The sequence below is a fragment of the Phoenix dactylifera genome, chromosome 11 (genome assembly GCF_051530095.1).
Source record: "Phoenix dactylifera cultivar Ajwa chromosome 11, Ajwa_hap1_PhDact_Kaust_v1.1, whole genome shotgun sequence".
Taxonomy (NCBI): Eukaryota; Viridiplantae; Streptophyta; class Magnoliopsida; order Arecales; family Arecaceae; genus Phoenix; species Phoenix dactylifera.
In genome coordinates, this window is record NC_143200.1 from 1,600,541 (window position 1) to 1,612,974 (window position 12,434).

Below are 12,434 nucleotides of genomic sequence, written 5' to 3' on the forward strand. Positions count from 1 at the left end.
AGTACCATTTCCTCACTGGAATGGTACAAGATTGGCTGGATGTGCCCAGACACTAGGACTTGAATCCTTGCCTGTGTGCATCCATATATACTGATGCTCAAGGTTTTCAATACTAAGGGATGGGGCCTTCCTCCGGTTTTTTAATGGAATAGGATGTCTCATATACGGATACATAGGATGGTGGATGTCCCATCCTCTCTCAGAACATTCGCTGACTCGCCTCGTTCCAAGGCACTGCCCTTGATACTCTAGCACATGTTGGAAGATATGCACATATGCATGGTATGCTGAACCGGCTCGTACCGGCCGGATCAGCACGTATCGGACCGGTCCCTGACCGGTCCAGTACAGGCTTGGAACCGGTTCCCCGCGTGCGATTCCCCGCGCTCGGACTTGGAATTGCGCCCGTGCGCTGGCCATTTAATGCCACAAAGTGGCATTTAATGTAACTCTGTGGCATGTGTCTGCGTGCATCCACGTGGGCACACGCGGACGCGAGCTGGGAACTGCGTCCGAGTGTGGTTCCCCGCGCCTGCGTGCGGTTCCCTGCGCGCGGTTCCCCACGCTCGGACTCGGAACCGCGCCCGCACTGGCGCTTGATGGCGCGTCTGCATGGGTCTGTTGGTCGGTTCCGTACTGGATTAAACCGGTCCGTACCAGAACTGTACCGATCCGGTAGGCGGCTGGTACGCCTACCGGTACCGGTACGACGTACCTTGCACATATGTGATATGCATACATTCACATAATTTATGCATCTATGTATGTGTGCATGTATATATGTATATGTACATGTACATATGTATGTGTATTCTTGTACCTATGTGCATATACATGTGCATGGACATATAATATGTGTTTGTACTTTCTAACTATAACTTTACAAATGATTCTTGGTGGAAAGGTGTGGATATATCTTGATGGGAATTCTTTGATTGATCTTATATATTGTCAAACTACATTATAATCCATTTGCCTTTTTTTTAATGGCAATGACATTATAAGTTTGTACTAAGTTCTATTCATGGGCTTTCTACATTGCAAGGTTAATCATAGTTTTAAATAAACTAGGTGAATATTGTCTTGGCAGAAGTAGTTTTTGTGACCTATCAGATATACATTGCATTAAAGATTTATGCTCACTTGTACGAATAAATAACTTTTTCTTTGACATATGTAAACTATATGATTGATAATTGACCAATAAACTAAACGAACCTCAATTGCTTTCTCTTCTCAAAGGATAGAAGGGAACTCTTATTGTTTTTTTCTTGGTTTGGCAGGGGGTGGTTGAAGATGGTAATGGGTTATAACAGGGTATGCCGTACTGGCCTGTACCAGCCGGTCCGGGCCGGTACGAACCGGTTCGGGCAGGGACTGGATCAGTGTGGGATCTGGTACCGGAAGCTTTTCATTGAAGAACCGGCTGGTTCGACTGTCGTACCGGTACGGGACCGGTACAGGACCGGTCCAGACCGATACGGGACCGGTCCGGGCCGCCACCGGTACGCTGACCGGTACCGGTACCGGTACCGTTATAATCATTCCTACTAGAAAATAGATTTTTCTAAGTGAAGATTTAAGAATTTGTAAGGAGATGTTGATAGTTGTACTATATGTAGTTAAACAAAGAAAATATCTATTTAAACATGTAATGGTAGAAAGCAAGGGAAGTTGGTAATCAGCTTTTGCTAGTTTTGTGAATTCTGCATCTAAGAAGTTACTCTAAATTTTGATGAAAGAGAAAATTATAAATTGTTACTGATATTACTATTACATTTCGTCTTGCTGTTCAGTTGACATCTGTGTTTTTTTTCCTTTTCAAGAGAAAAGAGGGCCGGAAGTGCATTTATTTATTAATACATCTGTGGTTAAATGTAAAATATGTAGAGTTGCAGTTTGGGGGATCCAGTTAAAAACAAATGGTCAATCTATTGTCAACTAGGAAGCTGTAATTGCAATGTTTAGTGGGACAGGTGTTGGAAGGATATACTGAATACAGAGATAGGTGAAGTATACTGGAAGCCATTCAAGTCAGGATCCTCTCGGTGCATGTTTTGCATGGCGGAGGGCTGTACAATCCTGGATAGCCGCCAAGACATCCATCTCGGAGATGGACGGCTGTCGCTTATCCTTGTGAGCACAGTGTTTGGCACCCAATGTGACCCTTTCTATTCTGGAGATGAGTGACAGTTTTCTGTCTCTGAGATGGACGACGTAGTGGCTATCTAGGGCTGTAAACAGCCCTCTGCGGTGCAAAAATTGCATTGCAGAGGATCTGAACTCAAGCTACTCTAGCCCAACTATCATGATCAGAAAGGATTTTGGACATCTCTGTACAAATATCATTGCAGGACTGCAGTAAGGCTATATATGCTGGTAATGAAAAACCTATTTAAGATAGGGTTTGAATGAGATGAAGGGAAAAGTTATTTTGTTGTCCTAGAATATCTCTGTGGTCATACCTCTGCCTAGCCCCTTCTCCTTGCCTTTAGACTTCCAGACAATGGTAAACTTCTAGTTTGATGAGTGTGGTTTGAAACTTTAACGGAACCTGTCACTTCAAATCAATCTAAAGCTTATTGTTATTGGTTGGGACTTGGGAGCAATTCGAAATTAAGGTTAGTTTTAGAATTGTCGGAAACCTGCTTATGCATCTAATTTATTGTATATGTTGAACTATTCAGGCTACTCTTGTTGTCATTTCTTCATTTCTTTTGATTTTGGGAACATTTTCTTAATAATAATTTTGAAGTTTGCAAGTTTTGTGAATATTTGGAAGCAGTTGCATTGTGTTTCAAATATTGTCTGATGTACCGCCCCACACTGCCCGGTACGGAGCGTACCGTTTTGGGAGAAAACTAGTATGAAACTTAGCTTCAAGTTGGTACAAGCCTTGTTCCGAGGCGTACCGATCCATATCGAGGCGTACCGACCTGTACTGAGGTATACAGAGGTGCGTACTCGTCCGTATTGAGGCGTACCGAGATAAAAATTGAGAAAAATAGTTAGAAAGCTATTTTGGTACTGGGATGTATTGTATTGTACCAAACCATATCAAATCGATAAGGTATCGATATGGTATCCGGTACTGAGATGACGGACCTTGATTTCAAAGATATTTAAATAACATTTTTGAGATTGCTTGGCTATCCTAGAGCTTAAACCTATTAGGCATTTAGATTTTTGTATATTTATGCTCAACTATGATTAAATAGAAAAAAGATATGGTGCAGTTTAAGTAATGTAGATCATGTTTGTAAACATTTATGACTTTTCTTGAACATTTACAAAAGTGCATGCATCTCTTGCATACATATAATAATGCCAAGCAACCACTAGAATGATGTACTTAAAGGTTCAAGATGATACAAGTTAACATAGACTAAGGTTTGAGATGATGCAAGTAACATAAAATGATGTTTTACATGTTTTCTTGGCTTGATTATTTTTTCATTTACAACATTTTCTTTTTGATGCGGAAAATAATAGGACTTTACCAAAAAGAGGGACAAGAGATTGGGTTGGAGGAGAAGCAAGTAGCTAAAGGGAGATACCAAGTGGAATCCACCACCAAATTCAAATAGAAATAACATGAGCAATCCAATTCTTCATTCCCCATTCATTCTCTACTGTATGACTTTATATTACACGACTCTTTATATCCCCTAATTAATACATCACAACATTCTAAAAGACAAACATTTATTACTTTCACAAATTGTAGGAGACTTGCATGAATCATAATGAATAAAGTCTAGGATATGAGTACATAATTAAAGCATAATTTTCACTGGCTATTAATAACTAATAAATATTATTTGACGAGACCGCTGAATTAGACTAGCATATAGGCTACTCCAAAATGGGCAGAACCACAGCTCCTGCATCAGATGCTTCTGCTGCGTGGAACTCACCCTCGGGTTCTTTTATCTTTATGCTTTTGGATATGGTTGCAGAATACTTGATCGAGCATCTGCACAATCTTGATGTTAAATATGCTTCATGTGGTCCAATCTCATTGATTTAAATTAAAACTGCTTTCCTTGATGCATAAACAAATAATTATAGGCTCTTGTATCTTGTTTTCCTCCTTTATGGTAAAGCCATGGTCGTCTAACTAGGATGTGTGGCTGTCATAGGTGCTGTGTCACATAGAACTTGTTGACAAAGTGCCTTCCAGTGGAAATTCTAATAAAGTATTGGTTGGTATGGTGAGCTTAAGTATTAAGACCAGCTAGATGACATGGCCAAGGTCTACGCTTGGTCCTTAAATTGAGTGCTTGAAACAATGTTAGAAGTCCTCCCATTATCAATGACAAGATCATAATGTTGCCCACCACACTTACCACAAGTGCAGAGAATGCTCTTGCACCTCCAATCTTGAACGTGTAAGGTGGAGATGGTTGAAGGGTCTCTCCTTCATTTATATATGTAATTTGTGCATTATCATCTTTGAAAGTATTTTAATCTTCCAAGGGAACTTAAATGGACTCCTTGCTTGGATTCACAAATATTTTGGGTCATGATGTGATGTGGCCTGCCTCCTAACATTTGAAGCATCAATTTTTGGATATCCTCTTACGATTATTAGAATCAATACCAAAATATCAAAATACAATGACATGATGAAGACGACGGTAATTGATGTTGAGCATATTTTTGTTTAATATGCTTCATGAACTATCCAATTACGGCATATTATCATGTCTTCTTGGATTTGGCAATGGAGGCTAGCTTGATAGTGAGCACAAAGGATTTCTTCAAAGTTCAAACTCTGTGTCCTAGTCATGGCAACTAAGTCATAAAACTTCTTGGTGTAGGAATCGACCGATTCATCTTCTTGTTGAATAGGATGGTAATGCTACATCTGAATAGATTGAAAATAATCTATAGGGATTAGTCAAGGTTGAAGCAATTGTTTCATCTCCAGCTATGTGGTAATATCTCTTCTATTGGATTGTATATTTAGATCCTTTTGGTGTTTTCATGAAATTCGAGCTGAACCCGTGAAATTCAGTATTAAAAAACTTAGGGTTCCTTTCTTGAATAGAAATTTGGAACATCAAGTTTTATTCCCTTTACATCAACATGTAAAATAGAGGGTTCAAGGGAGTTTCGAAGCATTGTTTGGTCTTTTAGTTATTGGAGCTTCAAGAGCAATAAAAGGAGGTGCGAAAAGCTCTTGGAGGAGAATTTGGAGGATGAGATGTCACAATGTTGGGAGGCCTTTGAGGTGTTTTTTTAACTTCAGCCATCTCCTAAATTGGTGCCTTGCCGTTGAATTGATCTTGATTTTGTGATGAACAACTTCGGAGAATGATTACCGATCATTTGAAGAAGTTCTAGTTGTCATGAGTTGAGAGAGAGCATGGCTTGAAGTTGCTTGAACTGATCTTGAAAGATTTTTTTCCTTCTTTAAACTGATTTGAAGCCTTCATCTAGCTTTCCTTCTATTTAAGCCAGGCATTTTTCATGTTGATGATGTAACTCCTTGTGATGTGGAAGGAGTTCATCATGCTCATTGTTAGTGCGAACCATGACCTTAGAAAGGAAATGCCTTCTTAAAGAGAGAATAGGAGGAAGGATGAGATATCAAACTAATGCTCTGACACTGACACTGGAAATAATAGGGGTTAAGCAAAAAGAGGGGGAAGAGATCGGGATAGAGAAGCAAGTAGAATAAGAGGGATATCAAGTGGAATCCACCTCTGAATTTAAATAGAATTAACACGAACAATCCAATTCTTAATTCCTCCTCATTTTCTATACACAACCTTATATAGGTACATGGCTCTTCGTATGTCTTAATTAGTACATCTCAATGTTCTAAAAGACAAACAATAATTACTTCCACAAACTCTAGTTTACACATGTATGGACTATGGTTGAGTAGGCTGTATTTGTTTCAAAATTGTCTGTTAGTCATCTACCCACATGGTCACTAATTGTGGGCTACTTCTACAGTTCCAAGCAACATATGGGAAACCATTACTGGCAGCAAAAGATTCAAAATGTTCTGCTAAGGATGCTGAAGCAGGGGTTCTTGCCATGGAAGCATTGCATAAGCAGGTTGAACTTAGAAAACAATTTATACTTATATAATGTAGTGAATTTCTGGCATCACACCAACTTCTTTTTGTTTGCTTATAACTTCAGGTCATGCCTTTCCTCCTCCGTCGAACAAAAGATGAGGTTTTATCTGATCTCCCTGAGAAAATTATTCAGGACAGATACTGTGACCTGAGTCCTGTGCAACTTAAACTTTATGAAGCATTTTCTTGTTCCGATACAAAAAAAGAGATATCAACATTGGTGAAAGCACAAGAAAACATGAGTACAGCTGAAGAAGCTTCAGCAACAAAAACTTCTTCTCATGTCTTCCAGGTATTGTAGTCAAATTACTTATGGCTTTGTGAATGTTCCTATATCTAATCATGAATTATCATGAAATACAGGCGTTGAAGTACTTGTTAAAACTTTGTAGTCATCCATTGCTTGTCATTGGTGACAAACCACCAAATCATCTTTCATATCTTCTATCAGAAGTCATCCCTGACTGTGCTGATATTCTCACTGAGCTTCATGAACTACACCATTCTCCTAAATTGGTTGCTCTTCAAGAAATTCTAGAAGAGTGTGGAATAGGCTTAGACACATCAAGTTCTGATGGTGCTGTGACAATTGGGCAGCACCGAGTTTTAATCTTTGCTCAACACAAGGTAAATGTTCCCTTTACCAACTTTGTTTGGGCGGCTTTCATTCACGTTTGCATGCTAAAGTATTTTTCTTCACTTCTTCTCCTTTCAATGGAACATGATACCTGCAGTCTTTTCTTGATATTATCGAAAGGGATTTGTTCCTGGCTCATATGAAGAGGTTAGTTGTTCCTAAAGTTTTTTTTCCCCAGTTTATTCTGCTCTTGCGATGCAACTTGTAAGTGTATTATTATGTTATTCAGCATCAGACATGTAATTTATGTATTGTTTTTTCCCCTTTGTCACTTGTGCAAATAAAGCTTTTCAATATTATTATATTTTTTTGACATAATATTAGAAATTAAAGATCTATCTGGTGATTCGTGAGAATAATACATATTATAAAGTTGAGCTGTACATAATATTTATGTGTGCTTTTGCATGCAGACACATGTATGTATAAATTCACAGCATCTTTTCCACATTGATATATGGTATTTTGCTCTTGATTTGGCTGTCATGTGGTAACATTTGTACTGTTGTTGAGGGCAGTATGATGATAGAGTAGTATTCCCATGTGACCATCTATGCTTGCATTTTTAGCAAGTAGAGAATGTAAAATTAGAAGCTTTAGGAGGTGTGAGAAGGAATTCTGGCTAGCTAAATTATGGGTAGAACCAAAAAAATATGTAAGGGATGCTGTCTAATTAAGGAAATGATGGAAAATAAAAAAAAGTGACTTTTGATCTTGATTTGTTTTGGAGAGACATAAGGAAAGGCAAAAACTGATAGTATGATACACTGATTGAGCGATAGTTTCATTTTATTCAATTTGGAATTGGAGATTTGCCGAATAACTTAAATTAATTGAAGTTCATAAGGTTTTGAGTTAATGCCTTAAATCGGAGAAGCATAAAAGAAGAATATGAGGACACATATAAAGTAAAATGAAGAGAGACAAGTCTCTCTTGAGTCTTGACTAACATCTTGAAAGTGTTCAGTTTTGATAAAATTCGATGAGTTGGTGAATATTATGAGAATAGTGTGAGGAAATTTTACTGTTTTTGTTGATTTGCATGTCTAGAGTTTAGACTACGAACTTGGCTAAAGTGGAGGAGTAAGAAACAAAAGGTTCGTGGGTGAGCAGACCATGTTGCCTATGAACATTCAACAGTATTTAAGGATGAGATAGTAACTACCGACATTCATAGCATGTGGATATTATATCATGCTTAATTTGGAGATGCCAAGATGTTGCTTGAGGCACATCTAACCTAATCATTTCACTGAGACTTATATTGGAACCAAGTGTCCAGTGTTCAGATTTTTGGAACAGTTTGTGATCTTCCAATGGAGCAGAAAAAATTGTTCACATTGCATGAAATTTAAATTGTCATTATAATCAAAATAAAGTGTACATTTTTTAAGAATATATGGGCACTTGTGCAGCAACCTACACGATATAAGAAGCAAAGAACATATACCTTAAAGGTAATAAACACTTCTGAGAATTTTAGTTAAAGCTGAATGAATCCTAGTTAAGCATACTGTAATACATTTTTTAGATCAATCTATGGAATTAGATGGTTGCTTCAGTTGGCCTTTCAATGTTGCAGAAGTCATAAGAAGGTTTGGGAGGAGAGTTCTTTGATGGTCAATTTCAAAAAGGGTGTTGACTTTCAGGGGATAGGGCCCTTATGGATGTTACAAATGTCAGAATTTGTAAAAACACATGTTTTCTTGCTATTGATTCTCCTAAAACAGAGTGCTGCTAAGGTATTGGTGGCATGTCGGTGATCAAGTTGGTGACATGAGAATTGCAGTCATGGTATATCATTAACAATATTTTATTATAGTGCAATTACAAATTTTATGTTGTGAAAGAGGGACAAAGAAATTTGACATCTGAACGAAGATAGTAAAGCCACTCATTTAGATAATTTAGGATGCATTCATTTGCCTATTTTTCTAATTGATCCCACAAGTTTACATTTTTTGGGGGTACTTTTGTTTGGCATTGAAATTTTTTTCTAAAATAAGTCGTAAATGACATAACCCTCCTAAATCTCGAGGTCCACATGCAATTAAGAAGGTTGTATGTTAAAAATTGATAAGTCCCCTAACTCATCCCAACCAAAAAAAGGAAAATGAAAGAAGGAAAACTAAAAATTCAACCATCCACTCACAAAAGAAAAGCACAAGGAAAGCTAAAGGATATATTGAGTGGATTCTGTCATCTCTTCTTTCTATTCATGTCCTATAAATATGTGTATAATACATTATGAGGGGTAGCCTTTTGACTTTAATAAATTTTTTTGAGAGGATTTCCTTCATGAAGTGAAGGGTTTTTCAATCCAGTTTACTTCCATTTGCGTGTTAATATTCAAAGTGCAACCTCATTGATCAAATTGGCCCTTTCTTCCTTTTCCTGCTGCATCATAAGGAGAGTTATTAGAAAGTCATCATAGATTGGTGGGTTCATGGCATGTTTAGAAATCCATGAAAAATGATGCATCAAGAATAATACCGATATGTATTCATTGTACTTATTACAATGGTTGTCTTGTTCAAATGGTATTTGAGGGATTTTTGTATGTGATTGTTTATTAAGAAATTGGCCTTGCACCAAATATTAGGCTACTGATCAATGGTGAATGGGAGCCTGCTATTAGGAGCATAGAGTTCAATTATCCTAGTACTTTTCCATAATTGTTTTCCTATATGGGCCCTCACATACTCCCATTAAAGCCCTGATGCCCTTGCTGGGGAGGGTCCCATCACAAACTCCACGGTCAGCTCTAAGAGGGTCCATGTTGTAGTGTCCCCTAGTCAACATCTGTTGTGGGTTGGGCCAGCTCTGGTACCATTTATAATGATCTAGGACCTTGTCTAGAAAGGGCTAGCTAGAAGGTAATTGATTGGGTCCTTGGCCTTGCCTAAGTACCTAAGACCTCCCTAACACACACCTGATTGGGGACTAAACACACTCCTGTACAAGTCCTTGCACATTGCTTTAAAATTCTATATTCATCAAGAGCCAGATTTCCTTCTTTTTCAGATCTTCCCTTAGGCTTTACATAATATAGTAGGAATATATGCTCGTCCTTTTTTTGTTTGTGACTTCTCGTGGGATCATTGACAATCATGAATGCCCCCTTCTGGGCAATCTGGACTGTCAACATGTTCGGCAACCTGGCAACTGATTTATGCCAAATAATAATCATGCTCTAGTAGCACAACTGGGAATTTGATGTGCCAATCAATTGTTGAAATCTTGAAGAACTCACCTTTTTAGGCACGTAAGGCAACCAATCTACTGACTACATCTGGAACATCCCTGTACCTTCCTTATTTTTGTTGTCTTACTTATCCTTTTGCCCCCCTGTCACCTAGTGTTTGTGCAACATGACATGATCTGAACCAATCAAAACAAAGGTGTCTTCTTATATAAATCTGGAATCCACATGGGATCTTGTTAGCTATAATATTGTTGTATAACAATATTGATCTGCATATGTTATCTTTTAGTTACACACTCTGAGGAGCAATGTTGGAGACTAGTTTTTGTTGCAGTGGCTACATGCATCGGGGAAATATGGCAACTGAATTGGAGTTGAATATTGCTTTGTGGAGAAATTGTGGATATCAGTGCTCGTGACTATAGTCAATGGAAGGCTGATGCCTTTAATTAAATGCTGACGAGTACTTGTTTTTGGTTAGTTGAAGTATTTGAATGTTAAAAAGATGATTGTAAACTGAACCCGTACTGGTACCATCCTATTATAATGTCGGTATGCAGTAAAATATGGTAATGTTAGGCATACTGAGTGTTGTATGGTATGGTACCCTACCATGTATTGGTTTGGTACTGGTATGGTATGGTACTAACTGGTATGACAAACCTTGAGTTGAGCTCTTCAAATAATGTGCAATGCAGGACCTTAATTTTTTAGAACTTCAGCCGCTTTGCTAGTACAAATGATGTATGTACTAATAACTTATGAATGCTTTTGAAGGCAAGCCAGCAAGATGTTGGTCGCATCATAATTGATGCTAGAAGGTTTCAACTAATGGCTGGGTGCTTATCTAAATTGAGGGTACTTGGGCAGCTTCGTTGTTGAGAGCTGCATACTGTAAATATTGTTGTTTGTCGTCCTTGATTGAACTTTCTATGGTCTAATTTTTTGCAAGAAGGATACTTGTTCAAAAAGTAACTATTTTTTTCTAAAGCATTGTTTATTTCTAGTTTTGCATGGTGATGTAACATTTCATTATCCTGTTTAAATAGAATACACCCATTATGATGCAGACGTTTAGTTTGGCAGGTTGCTGATGACATAACAGGAGTCATCTCGAGAGCCTTTCTTTTGTTCTTTCAATTGCAAAATAAATTAAACATGTTCTTAGTAATATTCAGCAGTCTGTTCATTGAACTTCTATGCATTTATGGGTTTCATTCCATTCTGATAAATCTAATAACATGAGTTTTTGGTATCCAACAGCATCACATATCTGCGGTTGGATGGCTCTGTTGAACCAGAAAAGCGATTTGACATTGTCAAAGCATTCAACTCAGATCCTACTATCGATGTGCTGCTGCTCACAACACATGGTGAGGTTTTACTAAAGTTGGTAGTTTCAATTGCTTGCAAGTCACTGATGTCTTATATTTGCAGTTGGAGGACTTGGATTAAATCTTACATCAGCTGACACACTGGTCTTCATGGAGCATGACTGGAATCCAATGAAAGATCACCAGGTTAGTCATGCCCTATGTATGCTGTGGGATTGATCTTGTTGATTATGGAATGTGATGATGATCGTAGGACTAGCTACAAATATTTATTGACCTATTCTCTTGTTTTTCTTTCTTAACGTAATTTGAACATTTCATATCTGTCCTCATGGATGGATCTTGTTTTCTCTGCAGTTTATCTTGTTATCATATTATTGTTCATTCATGGCTCCTCTTGGTTGATATATAATTGCTAAGGAATTTTACTTTTGAGTCTTTTTTGGATTTGTTAAATAAAGATTTTTTTTCATTCTAAAATCATTGCCTGCAAGCATCATAAGTTTTTTAACTGCTTTAAATTTAGACCAAGTTATATAATCTCTATTATTATTTTATTCTTAGGTTCCTTATGTATAGTTCTTTAAGTTTGCTGTTTTATAAGGTTTCAAATATATTACTAAATACGGACATTGTGATTATGGAAAGTAACAAGAAGAAGACATTAATCATTTTAGATTACGGATATATTAGATCTTTTTTAGGCTCCTTTAATTACTGAATAATGTAGGTTTGCATATTGTCTTAAATCAATTGCATCATTATCAACTACAGAATGAAAATTTTTTGCAAATCATCCTTATTGCAGAAGTCAACGTGCATTTTTTGGAAGGTTGCATTGGCACTACTGACAAAACACTTTTTTTCTGCTTTCCTGTCTTCGAGTTCTGTATATTTTGTTTCTAATATATTTGAGCATAGGTGTATATTACAGTGGAAGAGGGATGTCCCATTTGTTGCAAGATTTATGGTTTCTGTATCAGTCATCAAGCCTAAATGCGAAAGTATATTTTAATATGAAAGGAACCTTGAATATCCATGTTTAATATGAGAGATCTGGAGATAATAGAATTTAAACCCATAAGCGTAAGGACTTACAAGTGAAAAATCATATATATTATCAAAAATTAAAAATAAACTAAATCAAATTTAAATTTGACCTT

The 12,434-nt window shown here is 37.2% G+C and overlaps 1 protein-coding gene across 4 annotated transcripts in view; it reads left to right on the plus strand.

Annotated features, from left to right (window-relative positions):
• RGD3 (ROOT GROWTH DEFECTIVE 3) overlaps positions 1-12,434 on the plus strand; it is a 64,321-nt gene that overhangs the window by 46,430 nt on the left and 5,457 nt on the right. For all 4 annotated transcript variants that reach the window (XM_008798074.5, XM_088706339.1, XM_088706338.1 and 1 more), the window contains 6 exons: positions 5,968-6,072; positions 6,160-6,387; positions 6,459-6,722; positions 6,830-6,879; positions 11,201-11,310; positions 11,375-11,457. In XM_008798074.5, coding sequence (XP_008796296.3) covers positions 5,968-6,072; positions 6,160-6,387; positions 6,459-6,722; positions 6,830-6,879; positions 11,201-11,310; positions 11,375-11,457 — 840 coding nt within the window. The remainder of the gene's footprint in view (positions 1-5,967; positions 6,073-6,159; positions 6,388-6,458; positions 6,723-6,829; positions 6,880-11,200; positions 11,311-11,374; positions 11,458-12,434) is intronic.